At 41.2% G+C, this 26,479-nt stretch overlaps 1 protein-coding gene across 1 annotated transcript; it reads left to right on the top strand.

Annotated features, from left to right (window-relative positions):
• Positions 1 to 9,386: 9,386 nt before the first annotated feature.
• Positions 9,387 to 25,041, top strand: LOC110538295 (ral guanine nucleotide dissociation stimulator-like 1). Its single transcript, XM_021625022.3, has 17 exons — positions 9,387 to 9,726; positions 14,714 to 14,997; positions 15,650 to 15,694; positions 15,781 to 15,950; positions 16,059 to 16,216; positions 16,325 to 16,561; positions 16,730 to 16,833; positions 17,217 to 17,301; positions 18,187 to 18,258; positions 19,162 to 19,248; positions 19,405 to 19,437; positions 19,796 to 19,917; positions 20,324 to 20,413; positions 20,637 to 20,763; positions 21,233 to 21,493; positions 21,889 to 22,003; positions 22,196 to 25,041. Exons 1-17 carry the CDS (start codon positions 9,703 to 9,705, stop codon positions 22,333 to 22,335), a joined length of 2,154 nt encoding a protein of 717 aa, XP_021480697.3. The 5' UTR covers positions 9,387 to 9,702; the 3' UTR covers positions 22,336 to 25,041.
• Positions 25,042 to 26,479: the final 1,438 nt, after the last annotated feature.

The raw sequence follows: 26,479 nt of genomic DNA, 5'->3' as shown, positions 1-26,479 counted from the left end.
CAAACAACAGATTTTTACCTTGTCGGCTTGGGGATTCAATCTTGCAACCTTTCGGTTACAAGTACAACGCTCTAACCACTAGGCTACCTGCCACCCTGTATGCAGGGGCAATGTGTTCTCAGCCACACAGGTCAACCACAATGGTCAACCCTCAGTCACAACTCATGAGCCTCAGCTGTGGCAGCACTTTCTCTCCACAGGTAGGAATGTGGACTGTAAACTCCACCTAACGCTCAACCACATTCCACTTAACTTCAAATGTCAAAATTATGTCTATAGCCCTCTACAAACACCATCCTACATTCTAAGAAAATGCATTGACGTCATCTGATGTCAGATGCCCATCGAACATCTGACTGCTAAAACTGCAAATAAGGTTTAGAGGAAGACATTGTAATGGAGCCAAGACAGTCTCCCTTGGGAGACTGAAAAGATATGGCATGGGTCCCCAGATCCTCAAAAAGTTCTACAGCAGCACCAACAAGAACATCCTGACGGGTTGCATCACCGCCTGGTAGGGCAACTGCTCGGCATCTGACCATAAGGCGCTACAGAGGGTAGTACGTATGGCCCAGTACATCACTGGGGTCAAGCTTCCTGCCATCCATATACTAGGCGGTATCAGAGAAAGGCCCAAAATGGCTCCTTAACAGCTTCTACACCCAAGCCATAAGACTGCTGAACAATTCATCTAATCCCCCCCCCCCCCCCCCCTTTGTTTTTACACTGCTGCTACTCGCTGTTCATTATCTATGCATAGTCACTTTACCCTTACCTACATGTACAAATGACCTCCACTAACCTGTACCCCGCACATTGACTCGGTACTGGTACCCCCTGTATATAGCCTTGTTATTTGATTGTGTTACTTTTTATTTAAATGTTATTTTATTTAGTAAATATTTTCTTAGCTCTAATTCTTGAACAGCACTGTTGGTAAAGGGCATGTAAGTAAGCATTTCACAGTAAGGTCCTATACCTGTTGTATTTGGTGCATATGGCAAATAAAATTTGATTTGATGTAGGAGTGGCTAATGTAATCAATGCTCCGCCCCTGCTTAATCATTGCGTGCATCACTGTGAATAGTACAACCCTTAATCGTAATTTCAACAGCAGAACAGAGACGATTGAAAACAATCTGAGAGCTGAAGTGTTTTACAAACAGGTTTGTGTGATTACATCAGTTACATATAATCTGATTACATCAGGTACATGTAATCTGGTTACAAATAAAACGACCTGTAATCACTTACCAGAAAAAATATTGTAATCAGATTACAGATACCTTTGAATAACTAGATAATTACTTCTTGGATTACTTTTAAATTCAGAAAGGATATTGGCAGAAGAAAATGCAGTGACACCTTTGTTTTCTTAATGACATTGATGACAAGTTTAAGTTTGTTCGACCTGAGTGAGTCTGACCACAAATCAGAGACCACGATGATGACACGTTTGATGGATCATTTTTGTTTTCTTCTAATGTCTCTTAAAGGGCTGCTGCACTTCCTGATTTGGTCTCGTTATTATTAAGAAATGCTAGCGGTCATGACTAAAGGCAAATGAGAGTTGTCTTGGGTGTGTCTTTGCCATTCAATCACAACAAACAAGGACATTAGTTAGCCAGTTCGAATTGAAACATTATTGAAAGCAAGCTGGCAACATACTTGCATCAAACATGTCATCAGGTTTTCTTGATTATGAGCTAGCTAGCTAATGTTAGCAAGGAGGGATCAAACCTGTCTTCAGGTGCAACGTTAGCTATGCAAATCTTCCTCTCACATTACACGTTAGGGAGAGGCTGTATGTTTAGCTAGTTACATCACAGTATCATGGGCTATGCCGCTATTATACTAGGCTATCACATAATGACAAATTAGGTACTTAGCAACAATAAACCAGATTCAGGTTTGACGGTTGACAGCCCAAGTAGAAACTAGTTGGATGTAATCAATATCCAGGCCATTCCATGAACAACTTTATGGAAGCCCATTTTCTCTAGAGTAGCTATTTCCCAAGCAAGGGCAAGAAATAACCACACGTCTTGTCTGGGGAAGAGGTTCCAGTACTAACCACACGTCTTGTCTCGGGAAGAGGTTCCAGTGGGCGAGTTCATTTTGTGTGACCCGGTGCCCCGGGTGGGTGGGGTTTAGGCATTTTTGACCATTCCATTGGTCCTCCTTAAGAGAGGATTCCTGCAGCCTGGGGCACCGGGTCGTGCAAGTGAACTCCTCCAGTCTTTTCCCAGAGAACATGGTGCCACCACGTGTTAATAGGCAAAAGGGAGAATGAATTGTTGACATAATTGTAATCCAAACCAAAACCTCAAGTAAATCATGACACAGTCATTTACCAAACTCTGTTTTGAACAAGACTGACTTTATGACCAAATTATCCTATTTACACTTTAAAGTCAATTTTGACACTAGAGTTACTGTTTCTGACTCATATAGATGCCATATAGAATGTTTAAAACCAGAGAAGTTGGTTCTAAGGGGCAGTTGACCTTTAAAGGGAAAGTCATCCAAAAGTAAGTAATCAGAGTAATCAGATTACATTACTGAGTTTGGGTAATCCAAAAGTTACGTTACTGATTTAGGACAGGTAACTAGTAACTGTAACGATTACATTTAGAAAGTACTACCCAACCCTTACACAACCAGCTTAGTGAGGCACTTGTATATTAATAGGAGAAGAATCAAGTTCAGGTTTCCACTTTATTTGTCCCAGAGGTAATACATACAATGCAAGTGCATCAGTCATGGGCTGACAGCCATCAATATAAATATAAACAATACTAATGATCAACATTAGCAGCAGCAATAGTACAACCTCTAAACCTCAACATCTAAAGTATCATACTGTGTAATGACCTATACAATCAGTAATAACAATTACTGTGTAATATACAATCAGTTATAATAATTACTGTATAATAACATCCAATCAGTAATAATTATTACTGTGTAATAACCATACAATCAGTTGGAATAATCTCTTACTTTTCCTTCAAAACAAACTATTAGATGTCTGTTCCAGACAGAACAGTTATTTGATAGGTTACAGAACCATACCTACCGAGAACAATGTTGTAATTTCTTTAACTTCCCATAACCTAATTTGTAGATGACACATTAATAACAGATAAATGGAAGGTCCTGACGACAACAGGTACAGGTTTAGAGCCCTAGGCTGATTTATGGTGACATATTAAATGGTTAATCAGATACAGTATGGATGTAATACCCCTCCAACAAACGTCATTGATTTTAAAGCATTATTTGGCAGATATGGATTGGGTGGGTAACAAGTTTTTTTGTGAAAGTTCTCTGGAAAGGTGAGCATCTGTGCAAATATCTGTTATAGCAACTCACTGAGAAATACTCTCTTTCCATTCCATGACACACATGTTACACTAGTAGCCCTACATTGTTGGATTTGTTGGCATAGTCTTTCTGGGGTGACCAGCTCTTTAGCTTATGAGCATTGAAAGAAAATGTGTCAATTTGACGTGCCATGTCTATGCAGTGTAATCGCAATTCTATCCATGGAGGGAGACTCAGACTGGAAGTCAGACTTCAAAGGCCCGTTGAAGGAACTAGTTGGGTCAATCTAATTCGTCTTCCACTCCTGAGATGAGTGTCTGATCTTGTGTGTGAAAGGAATAGCTGGAACGGAGTCAAACACATTGTTTCCATGTGTTTGGTATCATTACAATGAGCCCGTCCTCCCATTTCTCTTCCCACCAGCCTCTTCTGGTCTTCACAAACACGACAGCCTTGGAAAAAGAGACCCAACAGATTTACTTGAACATTTAGTGGAGAAGAAATGTTGTCCACTGAACCTGTTTTTGCTGTTATTCACTGAGTGTACAAAACATTAGGAACACCTTTCTAATATTGAGTTGCACCCCCTTTTGCCCTCAGAACAGCCTCAATTAGCTAAGACATGGACTCTACAACGTGTCGAAAATGTTCCACAGGGATGTTGGCCCATGCTGACTCTAATGCTTCCCGCAGTTGGGTCAAGTTGGCTGGAAGTCCTTGGGTGGTGTTCCATTCTTGATACACACAGGAAACTGTTGAGCGTGAAAAACCCAGCACCTACAACCATGCCCTGTTCAAAACACTTCAATCTTTTGCCTCTCTCATTCACTCTCTGAATGGCACACATACACAATCCATGTCTCAATTGTCTCAAGGGTTAAAAATACTTTAACCTGTCTCCTCCCGTTCACAAACACAGGTGACATCAACAAAGGATCATAGCTTTCACCTGGATTCACTTGGTCAGTCTATGTCATGGAAAGAACAGTTGTTCATAATGTTTTGTACACTCAGTATATTACTGTGTTATTCCCCATTTGAGCTGTCTGGATGAGATGTAAACAGTCCCATCCCAAAAGCTACACATGTACTGAATATAAGATTATATTGTACTGAATATAAGATTGTAACATGACATTATATTGAATGACTGGAAGAATTCATTCTTTCTAATAGTTTCTACAATTATAGAAAAAAGACTAACTCCCTTCATCCTAAACTGAATGTACAGTCTTGGGCTCCCGAGTGGCACAGCGGTCTACTGCATGTCAGTGCTAAAGGCATCACTACAGACCCTGGTTCGATTCCAGGCTGTATCACAACCAGCCGTGATTGGGAGTCCCATAGGGCGTCACACAATTAGCCCAGCGTCGTCCGGGTTAGTGTTTGGCCAGGGTAGGTCGTCATTGTAAATAAGAATTTGTTCTTAACTGGCTTGCCTAGTTAAATAAAAAAAGGAAGTATCTACCCTGGAAATATAAGACTGATGGTCATCAAAGGCAATTCTGTCATTGCTGTCAAATTGTAAAATCGAATTCCAGATTAGGATTGGGATTGATTGAGCATGTTTGATTTGTTGTCTATCTAAGTCAGGGATGGGAAACTCCAGTCCTCGGGCTTGATTGGGAACACAATTTTGCCCCATCCCCAGCTGACACACCTGACTTCAATTATCAACTAATCATGGTCTTGCAATTAGTTTAATCAAGCGTGATAGCAAAAGTTCTGGGAGAAAGTGTGACACCAATCAGAACCCAGAGGACGGGAGTTGGTCATCCCTGATCTTGGTCTACATGTGAGCTGGTGTACATACTCATGTACGTGGTTTGCTTTCCCTACTCCAGTCTATGAGGCAGGAACCCCACTGGCAGCACTTGTAACCATTATAACCATCGTCCAAACTTGGAGAATGTGGAAGGCAACAAGATCTAAGTGTTAGTCATCCTCCTGGTTGTGAAAAATATTTGTATGATGTAAAACCCCCAAAAATCCATTATTAGAACTACAAATATAATACATTTACTGTTATATTTTCAGCAGATGTCAACACTACAGTTCTGCACTGATAGTAATTAAATTATGTAGACAAAATACTCACCAAATATTATTGTATCTTTCAGCTACAGGAGACTAATAACAAGTCTCTAAAGTGGAGTCTCTATGCTTAGAAAACTGCACCTACATCCCAGAACTTCAGAGAGCAGTGTTGAGAAGACTTGACTCTCAATTGGTGCTAATAAGGAGAATGATCCTTAGATCAGATGAACCAATACTCCCTGAAGTGCCACCACCAACAATGGCTGAGCTGCTACAACTTTGAGGAGATGTCACCACGCAACACAGGATGCAGTTAGCACACCTTTGAGCGGAGAAGGAGCTTTCCCTTATGTCAGACTTGGTGGTTCCCGGGAAAGTGTGAAAACCTACAGAGTACTCAGAAATGCTGTTGAAAGAGGGTCGAGTACAACCAAACATAAATCATATGTAAATAAGGGAAGTCTGTGTGGGAAACAATATTTGTGCAATCTTTGTCTAGCATATAGGCATCATTATTGTAATTTTGAAATGGTTTTAGAATGATTTACTAAACTGTTCTCTTTTCCTGGATATCTATGCTCCTGACGGATTTCACAACAAATTAGCAGACCTACAGGAGGGTACATATCCAGAAAGACGGATGGACTACCCTGGTGGAAATACAGTTCAAATTACACAGATGAGGTCAAATAAAGTTGTATTAGGGAGATAAACAACAATACAAGGTAGTCTCTGTAACCTTCTCAAAATAACAAAAGCACAGTGTAAAGAAAACATTCTGATAAAGTACTGAACTGATATCACCCAGACCGAGGAAGAAATCGCAAAAGAACTACTTCAAATAAAATGGTACTTGTCACATGCTTCGTAAACAAAAGATGTAGACTAACAGTGAAATGCCTACTTTACGGGCCATTCCCAACCATGCAGAGAAAAAATAGATATAATAGAAAAATAATATGAGTGGATAACAACTACCTTACTGTGATTGTTTGCAATTAAAATGGTTAGAAAAAGACACAAAAATAGCTTCTTAGCAAAAATAAATTTCTCAAGCAAGAATTTTGCTAGGATTGTCTGGGAGTGGTCTGAGTGGAGAGGGGAAAACAGAAAACTAGCTGTTATTGGCAGAGAGGTTTGGAGCATACTTTCTTATTGGTCTAACTAATTTACCACATAGGGACATCACCAGACAGGTCAAAACCCCATCCCACCAAAACAGGTTGAAATTTCAGGCGGTCATTTCAAACAGCTCTAACACTAAAAGGGCATTATCATAATTTTCACAGTACTAATCCAACCTCATAGTGTGGAAATATATAGAAAACCCAGGAAAACACATTTTTGGCTGCACAGGACCTTTAACAAAGATGATGCTAAATTTAGGTCATAATTCTGCCAAATTACCCAGATTGGCTACACATACAGTAACTATACTGAACAAAAATATGAGTTACAGTTCATACAAGGAAATCAGTCAACTGAAATACATCCATTAGGCCCTAATCTATGGATTTCAAATGACTTGGAATACAGATATGCATCTGTTGATCACAGATACCTTAAAAAAATAAATAATGGTGTGGATCAGAAAACCAGTCAGTATCTGGTGTGACCACCATTTACCTCATGCAGCGTGACACATCTTCTTCGCATAAAGTTGATCAGGCTGTTGATTGTGGCCTGTGGAATGTTGTCCTACTCCTCTTAATGGCTGTGTGAAATTACTGGATATTGGCGGGAACTGGAACACGATGTCGTACACGTCGATCCAGAGCATCCCAAACATGCTCAATGGGTGACATGTCTAGTGAGTATGCAGGCCATGGAAGAACTGGGACATTTTCAGCTTCCTGGAATTGTATACAGATCCTTGCATTATCATGCTGAAACATGAGGTGATGGCGGCAGATGAATGTCACGACAATGGGCCTCAGGATCACGTCACGGTATCTCTGTGCAGTCAAATTGTTATTGATAAAATGCAATTGTGTTCATTGTCCATAGCTTACGCCTGCCCATACCATAACCGCACCGCCACTATGGGGCACTCTGTTCACAATGTTGACGGCAGCAACCCCCCCCCCCCCCCCCCCCCCACCACAACACCATACACGTGGTCTGCGGTTCTGGAGGCTTATGGTAGAGAAATTAATACATTCTCTGGCAACAGCTCTGGTGGACATTCTTGTAGTCAGCATGCCAATTGCACCCTCCCTCAAAACTTGAGACATCTGTGGCATTATGTTGTGTAACAAAACTGCACATTTTAGAGTGGCCTTTTATTGCCCCCAGCACAAGGTTCACCTGTGTAAGGATCATGCTGTTAAATCTACTTCTTGATATGCCACACCTGTCAGGTGAATGGATTATCTTGGCAAAAGAGAAATGCTCACTAACAGGGATGTAAACAAATTTGTGCACAAATTTTGAGAGAAATAAACTTTTTGTATGTTTTGAAAATGTTAAGGATCTTTTAGTTCAGCTCATGAAACATGGGATCAAGACTTTACATTTTGCGTTTAAATTTTTGTTTAGTATAAATCAAAAACGAGTTTTAGAAGATGCAGAATAGATAGTTGAATTCACTAATTTGAGATTTACAAAAAATAGACCTTTCTTTCAGGAAATTTGAAATCAGGATTTGTTTCCAACACATGCTTTATCAAATCAACCAAATCAATGCTCTCTGTCTCTCCATCTGTCTTCCAGACTGTCAACTCGCTGTGAAGAATGAAAAAGGGGCACTAGCCAATGGAGGAAGCAGACTCTGGGCCCGTGTGGGTGTGTTCAGGGAGAGAAATAAAACATTTTTGTGTTCTGTCCTTATTTGCAATAGGGGATAGTGGGGTAAGTTTAGCCATTTGTTTACATTCAGCGTCATTCCGTCAAGGGAAATTAGTATTCTTTCTAATAATTATATCTACATATATTTCAGGATGATGTGTATCCGTGGAAATAATCAGAATTCATGTAAACATTAGTTTGGAAAACACAGCTTGTCCAAAACAAATGTATCTCTTGGCACAACTTACCCCAGGAATGGGTGAGTTAAGCCACCTACAAATGTATGTACTGAATGAAATACACAACCTTTTTAAAACCATGTCCATCTATTTCCCAAACACAATTCAACACAATCACTTTTGAATTATAATCATTTTAAGCATCCTTTAACATAGGCTTAACATCTAACAAAGACGTTGTACTTTTTTAGAACACCTTTATCGTAGGCCAGGCCCTGTTCTTACCTCATATCCCAACAATAATACCTTGCATAACACATGGGAAGAAAACACTTACATTTGTTCATCTTGCCATTGGTTCAACTTACACCATGACCACTGGCTCAACGTACCCAAAGGCAAGTATTTGAACTATATTAGCCCACACAGCTACAACGATGCACTTTCATGCTAGGTTTAGGACCTCATATTGAAGCTTATAGAGACCCCAACTGATGTACAGAACACTCTTAAAATGATCTACTTTGGTTACGATACAAGCGTTATGAAACCTCTAACACAAATGCATTTGACTTGCTGAAAATCTTTTGGACCTAACTTGCTTACAATTTTTCCATGTGGTTTCTTTCTTCACAGACTCCATGAAATGACCTCTTCCTAAATATTTGGTCAAATGATCAATTCTGTCTATGGTTCCTAGAAACAAGAGAGGCTCAACTTACCCCACTCACCTATAATTATCATTGTGCTCATTCTGCCACCCTTGTTTACCATAGAATACATAGGTTGTGGAGCTGCCAACACGCCTACAACAGATTTTACTTTCAGCATCCAGGTTTTTTCTTTATAATCCCAAAAAACTAACCAGAAGATGAACTTGCAGAAGCAATGAGCTCGAGTTTCGATCAGATGATTATCCCCTATGTAGTTTTTGTAGGAAATATGCAAATACTTACAGAGAGCACACTCCTTTCATCAAGACCGCCCTCAAATGAAAAGCCTGTTCTTCCCATAGCCGCCACCCACTGCATAAAAGCTGGGAGATTCAAGCAAGAACGACAAGCTTCGCTTTAAAGAATTTAGCGATAGAGGCATTGGGTAGCTATGGGAAGCGCTTGACAAGTGATAGCGTGTTACTTGTATGCGGCCGCAAAATGTGACGAATAGTACGCAGATATATAAAAAAATATATACATGATATATATTTTAAATATGTAGTTTAAAGAAATACGTTTCGTAAAATATTTATTAATATCACCATGCAGCCGTAAACTTCAACTCCTTCGAAGTGGATGTGTATTTTCAGCTTCAACACTTAGTTTGAACAAGATGGAAGTTATCACACCATAAAAGTTCTGCGGTGACTGACGAGATGGGAAAATGGGAGATATCAATGGTAATTCCCAATGATATGCATAATAATTTTGTATTTGTACGACGTGTTTCATTTAGAAATGATAACTATCTTATTAGTTTTACTGTATTTTCAGAACTATAATGTAATGTAGGCTTTTTGAATTATAGGGTATGCACTGTTTTGAACGGAGTCAAATGCGGTTAATAGCCTAATTTATCTTTTTACACCTGTTGGTCATAAATCAGACAGTGTTGTCTTGTCATAGGGTTATAGTCATGTGTAGCTATAGCCCAATAATGGACTAAATAAGCCTAACGTTACTCCGTATAATCTAAGGACCTTGGATGTTCTATTTCGAGGTGAATTGGTTATGGCAGCCAAATACTCCATCTAAACGTGAATCGATTCATAATTGCGGTATGCTTTTTAGGAACATAAAGCACTCTTTCATGTCACATCCCAAATCATTCCACAAGTGCAAAATAATAGCTACACTTACTGTACACGGTTCAAACCGGTTTTAAAACAGTTGCAGCAGACAGTATTTTTCAGTGACAGCACTTTGTGGCATCAGTCTTCTGTTTACACACAGGTGTTTGGAGAAGCAGTTAATTAGCATAGGCAGTGGACTTTGTCTTCTGTCTGTCCGCTGTAACATGGAAATATGTTTGTGTGGGAACCCTAACCCCACAAAGGTGGGTAGTAGTATAATAATTTTTAAAAACAACAAAAACGTATTTCTTGCTGATATGAAATATATACCCGAGAAGACAACGGTCCTTATCGGAAGAGCAATAAGAGGACTGGCTCATTGTAAAGGCTGGAATGGAATTCATTGAATTGGATCAAACATATGGAAACCACACGATTTGAGTCTATTCCAACCATTACAATGAGCCTGTCCTCCTATAGCTCTTCCCACCAGCCTCCACTTGTCCGTATGTATCCTTCGTGTTAACATTTAGAGCGAACGTCTGGGTTCTTAACAAAACTTCCCTGGCCAGAAGGCGTCTATGAATAAGCTAATGTGCAGCTAATGTGCAGCTAATGAATAAGACTGCAACATATTGCCAATGCATGCATCTTGCATGGATGTCCAGGGTATCCTTGTATTTAGTGTATGAATGTCTGCAAGTGAGACTTTTATTTGCATCATTGTCCTGTGACGACTGATGGTGCATATTGTAATGAAACAGGCAGGGAGCAGGTCTCGAACCCTTGACCTAGCCCACCTAGTCCAACGCGCTATCAACTGTTCCGCAAAAGCATGCTCCTGCGGCAGAGTCGATATCCGCGCTTATAAACCCAGGGTCGTTACAATATTTTAGCCTCATGGTCTATTTATTAATTAGATAAAACTGCCTGAATGGAAAAACGAGTATTAGACCTATAGCTGGTTTCCAACAATACATGGTGATATCATAATGTTAACTGCTTTAGCAACTATTGACAATAGTATTTTCTGGTCGGGGCAGTTTTGTTAAAGATCCCCGACACTCGTTCTAAACGTTAAAACGCATCGCTTGCGGTATGGTATTGGAAACAATGATCATGTTTCATATCGGCTAGAATTAAATTACTACCGACCTTTTAAGGTTAGTGTTCCTACACGGCTATATCTCCACGTTACATCGCATGTTTACTGAAGACATAGGCTGCCACCTGTGCTAATTTGCTATCTAGCGTTAACCTGTGTGTAAGCATAACTGGGGAGGAAGTGTATATTGTCCTGCTAACCACTATATGAAGAAGTTTAAGGAAAACAAACTCAAATTGCTCCTTTTGTGATGACCACTCAAACAGTGTTGCATCTTTTTTGGCATTGTATGCATGTAAGAAAACTGTGTCAAGACATCAGTAGATTTATAATTGAACACATTTATGAAGATTTCACACTATTGTGGAGAGATGTACTGCTTGGATTCTTTGCCTACGATAGAAATAAGCTTGAAACATTTATGTAATTCATTTCATTATTCTTTTGGCCAAATTTCATATTCACAAATGTAAATTTATAAACAAAACACCACATTGTCTTACCTTACAAAAAGAAAATTAACTATTTTAAGACAAATACTCTACTAACAAAAAAGCTGTTAGAATAATAAGGTTCTGTATGTCCCTTAATGTCCTTGTGTAATGTGATATTGTACCCCCTAGCCTAAATGTCCTTTGTATATTATTTATATATACACTTGTGTTCCCCTATGTATTTCCTGTATTGATTTGTTGTTAATAAAAAAAAAAAGAAGAGAGATTTGATCTCTCTCAAAAAAGACAAACTGGGGAGGAAGTGTAGTTCGTCACTGGAGGCACACAGTTTGTGCAAAGCTACTACAGTAAGTTATCTTATTTGAACATTTTTTCTCGCTGATATGAAAGATAAAGTGCATATCGGAATGTGTTTCAAAAACCGGTTTGAAAGCTATGATTTATGTTTCTAAACATAAAAAATAAAGCATTGAAATTGTAGTTCACATATGGGGAAGAAGTGTTTTCGAGAGCTATCCTGATATCATTTGTGTCATTATGTTTAGTCTCAATATTGGACAATTCTTGTCTGTTTTGAATTTAGTTTGGTACACCTAAGATAAAGATGTTACTGTATTGTATCCTTGCCCATAGAATTAGGATATCTTTGCCTTGGCCTCATGTAGGCCTACAGATAATGTAATGCAGTATTCCATAAAGGACAATGGTGTGATATTGGTCCCCTCACGACACCGATAATAGTGTCTCTCTTTCTTGGCCTGGTCTTTTATCAAGTGTGTATAATTAGATTGTGACACACGTCTGCCTGCCTTGAACCTCAGTAACCCTCTGTAATTTAGGAGCTGGGTAATGATTATAATGTGCCTTGAGTGCTCTGCCCACTATACGCATCTGCATGTCTGTCAGATGGCATATGACTTCAAATGCTCTGATTTGCTTTGATCATACATGGATAATATAAGTGCCAATGTTAAAACCAGACTGTTTAGTTTTGACAGGGACATAGGGGGGAAAGCCTAAATTATATCAGGAAGCGGTGGACAGATATGAGGGGCGTGTATCAGAACAGAGAGGTTGATTGGGGGCTAGCGACAGACTTGTATGGAGGACTGAGTTGGGGGAGTGGGTGGAGGGATACAGTGGCAAGAAAAAGTATGTGAACTATTTGGAAATACCTGGATTTCTGCATAAATTGGTCATAACGTTTGATCTGATCTTCATCTAGGTCACAACAATAGACAGTCTGGTTAACCAATTTAGGTAAGCCAGGTAATTCCAAAGGGTTTACGTACTTTTTCTTGCCACTGTAGATTTAATAGGTTGCATATTTTAAAGGGGATTATGCTGATTTATTTACAGTTTCTTTGATCATGTCGTTTCAATTATTTGACCCAGGTGCCCGTCTCTTTGTACCACATTGCTCTTGTCCTCAATAGGCAAGCTGTGTACCTTTTTCATGTTGTTCTTTGGAAAACATTAGTTATGTTCCTTGTCCTGCTAAATATGCAGACTATTGTATGAAATGTTGTAATTAGGTAATTCCATTTGAATTCAGTCACTTTTTGACAGCACCTCTTTTGATTTAAACAAAACCTTTCATACATATTTGCCCATTGTAGAAGTGCACAGAAAGTGACATTTTGGACCTGAATGCCAAAACAGAGAAAGGTGCTTAAAGTTGGCATATCTTGCATACCATACCATGAGACCCATGTTTTCATCACAGGAAAATATTTAACCTTAAACATAAAATAATATATTTGTTCTAATTGGCACGTTGTAGCTTCGACCCTATTTGACATAATCTGAGGTTGTGTTGTGTCCGCCATCAGTCGAGACACAACATGCTCTTAAATACAGGGTGGATGATCATTTATGTTAAAGGTTAAAAAAATAATCAACTTTTATTCAAGAAATTCTAAATGAGTTTGACAATCCTGTTTAACCATGTATCTTTTCCAATGATCAAGACATGGATGTCTGATGGTATGGCGGGGAATGCAAAATGGGGAAACTTTGAGCACCTCTATCTCCTGAATGTTTTGCCATTCATGTCCAAAGAGTCACTTGCTGAGCACTTCTTCCATCAGCAAACATGTATGTGGGAAAAAGGGATGCTGTCAAAGTGATTGAATTCATATTTCCATTTCTGCTCAGTGTTTTCTCTAATGTAAACAGTACAGTGTTTCTAAGAGATTTGAATTAAACCTTTTAAAGTGAAGAAATCTCATCTAAATCTAGCTTTGCTAAACCAACGTGTGAATATCCTGAGACAAATCTGTGATGGTGTGTGTGCAGATGTAAACATGAGTTTGCCTTTTCACCTCTGCTGAATAACTGATAAACCCAAAGCGCTCCCTGTAACAGACCTCCCAGCTGAATAACTGATAAACCCAAAGCGCTCCCTGTATCACAGACCTCCCAGCTGAATAACTGATAAACCCAAAGCACTCCCTGTATCAGACCTCCCAGCTGAATAACTGATAAACCCAAAGCGCTCCCTGTATCACAGACCTCCCAGCTGAATAACTGATAAACCCAACGCGCTCCCTGTATCAGACCTCCCAGCTGAATAACTGATAAACCCAAAGCGCTCCCTGTATCACAGACCTCCCAGCTGAATAACTGATAAACCCAAAGCGCTCCCTGTATCACAGACCTCCCAGCTGAATAACTGATAAACCCAACGCGCTCCCTGTATCAGACCTCCCAGCTGAATAACTGATAAACCCAAAGCGCTCCCTGTATCACAGACCTCCCAGGTGAATAACTGATAAACCCAACGCGCTCCCTGTATCACAGACCTCCCAGCTGAATAACTGATAAACCCAACGCGCTCCCTGTATCACAGACCTCCCGGGTGAAGTGTCTACATTTTGCTCACAAGGCGGGCATGCCTCTGAATAGGCTTACTGTAATGGACCATAAACATCAATCTGGTCTCACAGTTGGTCATTATGGTCTTTAGGATCTGTCCTGTCAGTGGTCTACATGTCTCCCCATCTCATTGTGTGAGTTCCTCCTTCCCACCCAGAACCCAGTGCAGGAGTGGGGTGAGGAGTTTGAGGAGGGGGCGTTGTATGGAATCACCCTGCGTCGGGAGCCCGTCCAGATACCAGCCAGCCCCACCGAGGCCCGGCCATGCGTTGCCTTCATCCAGTACCGGACCTGCAAGGTGCGCAGGCTGAAGGCAGCCACCCTGAACCGGCTAGTGAGCCACCTCCTGGACTGTCAGGAGCCTGACTACAGATGGATCTTTCTGTCCACCTACCAGACGTTCACCACTACCAGTGCACTCATTGAGCTGCTCTTCCAGAGGTGGGCCATGTCATTAAGTTACAGCACTCATAACTGCTATCATGTTTCACCTGACCATTGTCTCAGAGCATAATGCAGAAGCTGTTTCACTGTTAAAATTAGACAGTATAAAATTATGTGAGCAAGTTGTATGATCTCTGTAGTTTGAAAACGCCTTGACGGTGTACTTTTACCATCTTCTATCAAATGAATGTTTGGTGAAATGACCTAAAAATGTCTCCCTCTCTCTTCTCTCTTTTGACACATTCAGAGTTACCACAGTAACAAATAAGATTAGCCAAATTGGATTCAGAATGTTATGTTGGACACAGATGAGAGGGTATGTCGAGAGTGGCTGTTTTTGAACAACACCTCTCGCTGTGTATGGTCACTTAATTTCGTCAGATAGTCATTTTGTGAGGGAAGCAAGAAAGAAAAAACTATCTCAACATCTTTGATGTAATGATAATAAGCACCCAGCAGGTAGTTAGCCATTACAGGTTTTACAACAACAACATTTATTCACTGAGTTTGGAGTGAGGTCAGTGTCAGGATAACAACAGAGCATAGAGACAGACCAAAGAAAAACAGTCTGAAGAAGAATGTGACCAACAGGACAGTGGTCCAGTCCCGGTTTAGATGAGTCTGACACTCTTCCTAATTGTTCTCACAGGGACAATGGGGCTTCAGATGTGTACAACAGTGAATGTCACAGGAGGTGAGCTGGCTGCTTTTCCCTTGATCACATTTATTTCCTTGACTCTGAAACAGGGAAGACATTGTTTCATCATGTTGTCTCCTCAGGCGTCTGTTGCCCCTGATCCAGACTTGGTTGGAGGAGTACAGTGAGGACTTCCGGGATCCTCCTCAGCACCCCTCCCTAAGGCTGCTGTTGGACCACCTGCACTGCCTATCCTCCTTCTGTTCACTGTCCCAGCGCTCTGAAACTCTGCTTAATAAGTTCCAGAGAGAAGGTACAGGATTCTCAATTTACTTGTTTTTCCTAACCGTTTCTGTGAATTGCCTTTGATTTTTTTATACCATTGTTGACCCCCTTCTGTCATTCCTCTCTCCTTTAATAGAAATGGATACTGGTGGCCATTCTGCCCAGGCTGAGGTTAATCAGGAAGACGAGAGCTCAGGGGAGGAAGGCCTAGAATGGGACAGCCCACTGGATCAGGGTGACATCATGGACTTCTCAGTCACAGGCATCGCAGAACAGCTCACCCGACTGGACGCTGTAAGTGTCAATCATGGCAGATAATTTCTGACTCTTAATATGCGTCCTCAGGAGTGGATCACTAACACTCTTTTTCCATTTTACCTTCCTTATCTGTGCATCTCTCAGGGGCTGTTTAGGAAGGTGGTTCCCTACCAGTGTCTGGGCTGTGTGTGGTCCCAGAGAGACAAGAAGGAGAACCTGTCTGCTACTGTTAGCGCCACCATTGCCCAGTTTAATGCAGTCACCAACCGAGTCATCACCTCCCTGCTCTGCCGGCCCACCTCCAGCCCCACTTCTGTCCTCAGGGCCTCCAGCCCAGCTCAGAGGGCCTGCGTCATTGAGAAGTGGATCAGAGTAGGACAGGTCAGACACATCTAGGGACTTGGACCATTTGAGGGATACAATTTCAAATCCAAGTGCATCCTTCTTACACATTCTTACACAATGTGAACCTGCATCCTGGTTCTCAGTGCGTTTAGTAAGTAGGAAGTTCTAAGTCAGTCTCTAACTTGTGACTGTTTTCTGAAACAGGAGTGTCGGCAGCTGAAGAATTTCTCCTCTTTGAGGGCCATCCTGTCTGCCCTTCAGTCCAATGCTGTCTACAGGCTGAGGAAGACGTGGGCTGCTGTGTGTAGGTACGGTCTGTCGGGTCATACTGGAAGGGTTAGTTGAGTCATGAAGCTAGAGGGCCAATAACATTGACTGAATATGGCAAAAAAAAAAACAAGGGTGTCCTTATCCTCTGAGAATGTAAGGCTTAGTAAGGAAATTATTTACTAGTAATTTACCTACATTATTCAACTAACCTTAGTTTGTACTTCATGCCATAACTATGCAATAAGCTATTTTTATTGAGTCAGTCAAGAATAGTTGAACAATAATTTTAGGTCAACATGCCATGCCTTAAAAACTCTAAATCCTTTTGAAGTTTCAAGGATATATTTTGTAATGAAGTTGCTAGTGGTGTCTTGTCTGAGTGTTATTTTTGGATTGATTTAATTGGTTTGTTCTTCTTCAGGGACAGCGTGGCCATCTTTGATAACCTCTGTGAAACGTTCCCTGATGAGAACTGTGTGTTGAGCAACAGAGAGATCGTTGTGGGGGTAAGAATCAAGTACCTTAAGGAAATTGATTTGACTTCATTTTTCTTTACTTGAGTCTCTGCACAAATGTAATGCAGACGACATGACACTGTTGAAATACTTACAATATGGAGTGTTTTATTGTTTTGAGAGCAGTTGACCTTTACTTACATCGTCAAGCACCTTGATATTTTATTTTTACGACTTATTAAAACCCATCTTTCTGTCAAGTTAATGTTTAGTGAAATTGCGTAACAGTGTGTTAATAGTAAGCCATTGTCCCAAAGCAAAAGAGAGGGTGTTCTATTTTTCTGTCGGCTCTGGGTGTTTGTCTCAAATCTTCACTAGGTCTGGTTACAGTGAGCGGGCTCTAAAGTAAAATTCTACATATTGTCCAGAATTTCCAAATAACATGCTAATATTAGCATCATTGTCAACAAACACTACACTAATGACAATTTCCCCAGCAGTTCCTTGAGAAACACCTTCATTTGCCTCATGTCTTTATTTAATTTTACTGTATTGGTCCACCCCTTGTTCAATTGAACAGTTCCAGAAAAATAGTTTCAGTTGCTCCCTGTGTCTGCATTAACAGCCTCACAGGATTTGTGCTTTTGACACATGTTCTTATCAAAATGCTCCTTAGCACAAAACTGCTTTTGTTCACATGTTTGCATGGATTTTAATAGCTCAATATATTGTTTACATAATGTGTGCGTGTGAGGGTCTATTCTAAGAACAACCAATGTGGTGTTGACCCTATAAGCTGGTAAAGTAAGTTCTGACCTAGAACATATTTGACTGACTCTTTGCATATGCTGTAGGTCATTGCAGATGAGTGGACAGGTTGACAATGGAAGGCCATAAATGCAGACTGAATTTAGCTTCTATCTGACCCCGTTTCAGGATGGAAGCCAAACAGCCATGGATAACATTTCTCCCAAGATATCCAAGCGATGTCCTATTGCCAGACAGATGGTAAGCAATACTTCAGAGAGCGATTGAGTAAGAGACATTGCAGACATGATATGTAGACATGAGATATATATCTATCTATATATAGTGGGGGTCAATAAGTTTGAGTTTAGCTTTCACTTCTTTCCATGCAACATTAAATGGACAGAAATGATAGCAGAGGCCTCCCAAATGGCGACGTGGTCTAAGGGAGGGTTTGGCTGGAGGGGGGCTTTACTTGGCTCATCGCACACTAGCGACTCCTTGTGGTGGGCTGGGCAACTGCAAATGGACTCTGGTCGTCAGTTGAACTGTGTTTCCTCCGACACATTGGAACAGCTGGCTTCCGGGTTGAGCAGGCGTTAAGAAGCGCGGCTTGGGGGGGGGGGGTCGGTCATGTTTTGGAGGACGCATGAGTCGACCTTCGCCTCTCCCAAGCCCATTGGGGAGTTGCAGCGATGAGACAAGATCGCTATTGGATATCACGAAAAAGGAATGAAAGCAGAAAAATAGAAATGAAAGCAGAATTCTGTGTCTGAAAGTTAAAAAAAAGATACATATACATTTATTATAAGCTATTATGGGGGGTGGAAAGGGGAGGAAGCATCCTAGTACTGTCTACTCAGTATTTTGCGGTGGCAGTTTCTGCTTCTTGAAGTCACATGTAGCCCCCTATCCCCATCAGCTTTTAACCCACAAGAGGAAAAATCTAGGAGAAATCTATTCAAAGACCGAGAGTGTCATGTGTGGCAAGAGGAAGCCATCCTATCCTTAGCCACGGATGTTTCAAATGGCCACAGATTACTAGGCTATGAAAGGACAGTAATCATAGACCAATACCTTTTCTAGCATCATATGCACATTCTCTAAAGCTGTGTTACTAGAATCCTCTGCTGACATGCTGTCTCTGTACTGTTGTCTCCTCAGAGCACCTCCAGTGGGGTGGTTCCTTACCTGGGCACATACCTGACTATCCTCACAATGCTGGACACTGCTCTACCAGATACTGTGGAGGTAAGCAAACAGCCATTGAAACAGACGTCTCAGTTATGGCAGCTACTTTAAGTTAACTCTATATTTACTTTAGCGGATTGCTATCTTAATGTTTAATATTGATAATACATCTTCCATATTGTCAAGTATAATAGCATGTTGTGCTATTTTTGACAGGGGGACCTCATAAACTTTGAAAAGAGGAGGAGGGTAAGTTGTTGCTGTTTTTGTCTTCGATCTCTAAGCCTGTAGGGAATAGGATTTTATGTAAAGAAAACAAAAGATGCAGTACGAACATGTCTAATAAATATTTCCCCCTTGTTATATGACATGCATTGAATTGGTGGTACACTCACCACCACATTTTAGTGGTACTTTCACATGCCGAAGGGAAAAGTGCACACCTTTATGCTTAAGGATGTTTGCTTACTGCTCTAAATTACTATCTCCTAGCCTTTATTGGAGCCCCATGACTGTTAAAAGTGTTGTCAGGTGTTACTAGTTCAGGACACGTTACTTAACAACCACATAGCTGACATGGGCTCATGATCTCCCTCTCTCTCTGCAGGAGTTTGAGATTCTCTCTCAGATCCGGCAGCTCCAAGCCTCCTGCTCTCAGTACAACCTGCCCCATCACACCAGGATCACTGCCTGGTTGCAGGGCCAGAAGTTGCTCACTGACCAGGAGAGGTGAGAACCTGTCCCCCACTGGTTTTATTGTAGATCAGTGAGGAGATAAAGAGCTGGTGAGCTTTGTAGGATTGATGGGGCCTAATAATGTCTTACAATTATGCCCCTTATAGCCAATAAACCCTTTATACAACCTGAATTGTCTCTTTCTAATATGCTGTATACCCAAATGTACTACTCAAATGACATGTAAAACACAATTCCCTAAATCCCTACCCTGGTTTTGCCTGTTAAGGAAAATGAATAGAAAACCCATCTAGAGCTGGGGTTGACACAGGGCTGCAGTGTGTTCAGGCTTTTAGAATCAGATGTGTTAGTGCAGGGCTGGAACAAAAGTCTGTATACATTTAGACAAGTCCGCCCTGACTTCGGGGCTCATAAGTGTTTTCTATGTGTTCTGCCACAGCTATGAACTGTCCAGAAACCTGGAGCCTCCAATAGACCTCTGCTCCCCAAGCGCCTGGGGCCACCGTTTGCTCAGCAAGAAACTGTCCTCGTGAGTACTGAACACTTCTCTTAACAGCAGTTGCCATCTTGTTAATTCTACTCAAGACAGTAGTATTCACCCCATCTCTAACATATACAACTATTGTAACATTGTTGCAAATAAACAAGAACTGTAAAAGAACAATGACAAAATGCAGTATTTAAGGTTTTACTAGTGAACGTTGACCACATTTGTTAATTTAGTGGAAAGTTCTAACTGTGTGTATTTGCAGACTCCTGAAAGTGAGTGAGGGATCCAGCAGGAAAACCCATGCAGACCAGATCAGTGTGTCGTCTTCAGGGTCCAGTGGCTCTGAGATGGAGGATCTCTCCACCCCTCCCTCCACACTCCGACTGCAGGTACAGCTCTCGCCGATCACCTTTAGACATGCCTCTGACTGTCTCTCTCTTTCTGTCAGTCATTGCACACCCTGGTTAAAGCTGTTTCAAATGTTTTAATAGAACACACTGTACTACAAAACATCCTGTAGTTACACTTTACTAATACCAGTAGTTACACCATGAAGCAATTCAAAAGTAATGAAAGCCATTATGTGTCTTTTTATATAACCTCTCATTCATAACAGTGATCCCCATTGACATCTCATCGAAACTGATGTCCTTGAGAACTGGAATGTCAATTGACCAGGTCCTCGAAGCCAAGCAGGAGTGGTGTTTGCTTAGCACATGCCTCGCTGGTGAAGCATGGCTCAATACTTCAGTTGTCCACTAATGTGCTGAGGTCAATGTCTCAGACAGACAAACTGAAAGACTAATTCATTATTTCCATAGGCACTCATGCATGTTCGGTCTCTCTACCTTGTCCCAGTCTCTGTCCAGCTCCTGTCAAAATGTGGCAGAGGCCTTACCCTCCTCCCTGGATGGCTCCACTCCCTCCAGTTGTTCCTCCAGTTCTCAGCCTGACCTCTCTGCTCCAGTGGGTGCCCACCTTAAACCCATGCTGGCCTCTCATCACAAGCGCTCTGTGTCCATGACCTCCCTCCCCCTCTACAACAGACAGGTGGCTGACTCCTGTATAGTGAGGGTCAGTGTGGAGGCTGGCAACGGCAACATGTACAAGAGCATCCTGGTGAGCTTGGGTTGGGATCTGGCGGTAGGGATTATCTTGGGGTCCTGTTATGGAAATGTAAAAGGGATCATGTGTGTAGTAATCTAGCTCTGTACATTTGGTTATGATGAAATCTAAGATAAGAACTGCTGTGTTGGTTACATTTACATTTTAGTTATTTGGCAGACGCTCTTATCCAGAGTGACTTAGTTATTGCGTTGATCTTAAGATAGCTAGGTAAGACAACCACATATCACAGTCGTAGTATGTACATTTTTCCTCAAAGCAGTTATCAGCGAAGTCGGGGGGTGGGTGTTATTTAACATACTCTGGTTGGTTGAAGGGAGGTTTTGCAGCCAAAGCTTTCGCTACCTCATTACAGCATATGAACTGCTTGTTTGACTTGTCCTTCTCAGCTGACTAGTCAGGACAAAACTGCCCAGGTGATCCAGAGGGCCCTGGAAAAACACAACCTGGAGCACCTGACCTGTCAAGACTTCACCCTCACACAGTTGATCTCCCAGGAAAGAGGTGAGCTAAAACAATCAGTGCTCTTATATGCCCACTCAAAGATGCCACATCACTGTGCAGATTAGTGTTGGCCAAGCAAAGAGTTGTTATAGTTTGGCATTAACTACACCTACCTATAGTAGAAATATTGTACGTATACTGTATGTAATATTCTCCTTTCTCATACCAACCCCATCATCTTCTGTTTTTCAGAGTTACTCATTCCGGACAAAGCTAACGTCTTCTACGCCATGTGCACGTCAGCGAACTTTGACTTTGTTCTGCACCAGTGTCCACTGGGTCAAAAGAAACCTCTGTGCGCTACTTCCAGCCTTGGACGTTATTCAAAGTAGACACCGTTCTATGGCAATGATGAGTAACTGCAAACCAGGACTGAGTTCAAAGGATTTTGTACAGACATTTACCTGGTTGTAGTTTTGTTTTTAATAACTTTATTTTATGACAAAAATCATGTTTAAATGTTCCATGATGGACAGACCCCTGTTTGGTTTGTTGTCAAGTGGGTGCCATGAGAGGAACAAGTGGAAGATGATAGTATGATGGCACGTCATGTAAAATACACGTGTTGTGTGTATATACGGCTGAAGACAACAGATTTGGGGCTACATTTTGAAACCCATTGAACAGAATGTCCTTTTTTATTGGTGGAGCGAACTCTACATGAATTCCACCATTCAACACTCAACATTCCTCCTAGACATCCCTGAGGTGCTTTACTTTGTGGAAAGGAGTCACATTGGAACAGCATCAGCAGTGACTCTCTCCCTCAGTCACACACCAATATACAGACACGTAATAGTTGTTTCCTCTTGTCTCTTCTCCTCTGAGCAAAACCAGTCACCTATTTGTTTTAATGAGAGACATGACTGACGTTTCCCAACAGGGAGAGACACCCTGTGAGCCTTAAGGGAATGAGGTCACAGGAGACGGCCTGCCACCTGAGCAGTGGATGGGAATGTTCTCACCCGGATCACTATGTTCCCCAGGGTATCAGCCCGCCGTCATGGCGATACTGATTGGGGCTGTGCGTGTGAAAGGAGGGGCTGCACTGGCTGGATAGCATTCCACATACGCTACAGTCAGCTGCTGTAGAGGGGACACTGACAACATTTATGTACTCAGACTGTCAAAGTTTTAATGATGGTGATAATGTGTGTGTGAAATGGTTCTGTGTTGCATTTCAGTGTTAATACTTTTTTTTACATTGTTTTCTATTTTTCTCCTATAATGCTCTTGATGATTAGGTGGGCCTCTATGGCTGTGTTGCCTAGCTACCCAAACTCCTTGTTCCGGCCGAATGCCACGCCAACGGACATTAATTTCTACTCCACAATGAGTCTGGATCTGAGTACCTCCCTGATGATTTCTAGAATGAAAATCCAATCTAGACCGTCTGATTGGTTCCAGAAACCAATGGGTTGAGCCAGAACACATGGGTAAATCGGCATTTTGAAAATTAGTAATTGGCTTTGATATGCTGATGGGTTAGAGATGATCAATCGCTGATGCCTTGTTTTGTACAACACCCCTCATTATGACGTCGCCACAAACGACTTCAATGATCACACTCTCAGACTGAAGTCTGTTACCAAAGATAGAGCAGTGGAAGAATTCAGTTTGAGTCGTCAGGCAAGGCTGTGTGCACTTGTCAATTGAATATAAAATATACTGAACGAAAATATAAGCGCAACAATTTCCACTAATTTTACTCAGTTAAAATTCACGTAAGGAAATCAGTCAAATTAAATAAATACATTAGGCCCTAATCTATGGATTTCACATGACTGGGCAGGGGCGCAGACATCGGTGGGCCTGGGAGGGCATAGGACCACACACTGGGGAGCAAGGCCCAGCCAATCAGAATGAGTTTTTCTTCCCACAAAAGGGTTTTATTACAGACCGAAATACTCCTCAGTTTCATCAGCTGTCGGGGTGGCTGGTATCAGACGATCCCACAGATGAAGAAGCTGGATGTGTAGGTCCTGGACTGGCATAGTTACACGTGGTCTGCGGTTCTTTAGGCCGGTTGGCCGTACTGTCAAATTCTCTAAAACAACGGCTTATGGTACAGAAATTAACATGCAGTTCTCTGGCAACAGCTCTGGTGGACATTCCTGCAGTCAGCATGCAAATTGCCCATTCCTTCAAAACATCTGTGGCATTGTGTTGTGTGACAACTGCACATTTTAGACTGGCCTTTTATTGTCAGCAGCACAAGCTGTACCTGTGTAATGATCAAGCTGTTTAATCAGCTCCTTGATATGCCACACCTGTCAGGTGGATGGATTATCTTAGCAAAGGAAAAAATGCTCACTAACCGGGATGTAAACAAATTTGTGCACAACATTTGAGTGAAATAAGCTTTTTGTGCATATGGAAACATTTCTGTGATCTTTTATTTCAGCTCATGAAATCATGGGACCAAGACTTTACATGTTGCATTTATATTTTTGTTTGGTTTTTATTCTAAACCATTCCAGGTTTCTTGACTGTTTAAAACTTGCAGATGAATCACCGATTGATAGGCATTTCCAAAATAGTTTTTTTTAAATATCAGTGTACGACACTACAGTAGCTTAATTTAGATGTTTAGAAGGACTATCATGCAAATAAGTGTTTGATATATTAAAACTTTCCACTATGATTGAACCAAGTTGGTTATGCAACATCCTGAAAAAAGGTGAAAAGAAATTCAAACACTTAGTACCTCGAGTTATTTATAGCGCCTTTCATCTGCCAGAGCATTGACGTACCCCTTTCATCCAGGGCTTGCAAATGGGTCATTTGAACCCAGATTTAAATCCAATGTATATTACAAATCTGCCATAACTGAATTCCCAGAGGTTGCTTAGTTGTCTCTTTCAGATGAATAGCGTTGTGTTAAATATCTATGGCTTGTACAATGCTATGTGAAAATCCTGCAAACATGAAAAAACTGATTGATTCAAGCAACAGGACATCTCAGAAATGCCTGCACTTTTACTGAGCTGCCCAGTTTCATTGTCTCTGTGCTCCAAATAAAGTTTCTCTACACCTTCTCTGTGTTTGTCAACATTTCTTATACTGTATTTCCCTTTATCATTCTAAGATGATTGGTTTCCATATCTCTGAATATATAGGCTAACATATGCCATTCTGTAGGACTGGCACTTATATTCATGATGTACAGTGCCTTGCGAAAGTATTCGGCCCCCTTGAACTTTGCGACCTTTTGCCACATTTCAGGCTTCAAACATAAAGATATAAAACTGTATTTTTTTGTGAAGAATAAACAACAAGTGGGACACAATCATGAAGTGGAACGACATTTATTGGATATTTCAAACTTTTTAACAAATCAAAAACTGAAAAATTGGGTGTGCAAAATTATTCAGCCCCCTTAAGTTAATACTTTGTAGCGCCACCTTTTGCTGCGATTACAGCTGTAAGTCGCATGGGGTATGTCTCTATCAGTTTTGCACATCGAGAGACTGAAATTTTTTCCCATTCCTCCTTGCAAAACAGCTCGAGCTCAGTGAGGTTGGACGGAGAGCATTTGTGAACAGCAGTTTTCAGTTCTTTCCACAGATTCTCGATTGGATTCAGGTCTGGACTTTGACTTGGCCATTCTAACACCTGGATATGTTTATTTTTGAACCATTCCATTGTAGATTTTGCTTTATGTTTTGGATCATTGTCTTGTTGGAAGACAAATCTCCGTCCCAGTCTCAGGTCTTTTGCAGACTCCATCAGGTTTCCTCCAGAATGGTCCTGTATTTGGCTCCATCCATCTTCCCATCAATTTTAGCCATCTTCCCTGTCCCTGTTGAAGAAAAGCAGGCCCAAACCATGATGCTGCCACCACCATGTTTGACAGTGGTGATGGTGTGTTCAGGGTGATGAGCTGTGTTGCTTTTACGCCAAACATAACGTTTTGCATTGTTGCCAAAAAGTTCAATTTTGGTTTCATCTGACCAGAGCACCTTCTTCCACATGTTTGGTGTGTCTCCCAGGTGGCTTGTGGCAAACTTTAAACGACACTTTTTATGGATATCTTTAAGAAATGGCTTTCTTCTTGCCACTCTTCCATAAAGGCCAGATTTGTGCAATATATGACTGATTGTTGTCCTATGGACAGAGTCTCCCACCTCAGCTGTAGATCTCTGCAGTTCATCCAGAGTGATCATGGGCCTCTTGGCTGCATCTCTGATCAGTCTTCTCCTTGTATGAGCTGAAAGTTTAGAGGGACGGCCAGGTCTTGGTAGATTTGCAGTGGTCTGATACTCCTTCCATTTCAATATTATCGCTTGCACAGTGATCCTTGGGATGTTTAAAGCTTGGGAAATCTTTTTGTATCCATATCCGGCTTTAAACTTGTTCACAACAGTATCTCGGACCTGCCTGGTGTGTTCCTTGTTCTTCATGATGCTCTCTGCGCTTTTGACGGACCTCTGAGACTATCACAGTGCAGGTGCATTTATACGGAGACTTGATTAC

The sequence above is a fragment of the Oncorhynchus mykiss genome, chromosome 12, assembly GCF_057628025.1.
Source record: "Oncorhynchus mykiss isolate SJ-2025 chromosome 12, ASM5762802v1, whole genome shotgun sequence".
Classification (NCBI taxonomy): Eukaryota; Metazoa; Chordata; class Actinopteri; order Salmoniformes; family Salmonidae; genus Oncorhynchus; species Oncorhynchus mykiss.
Note: the sequence above shows the minus strand (reverse complement) of the source record. Positions and strands in the feature narration are given on the sequence as shown.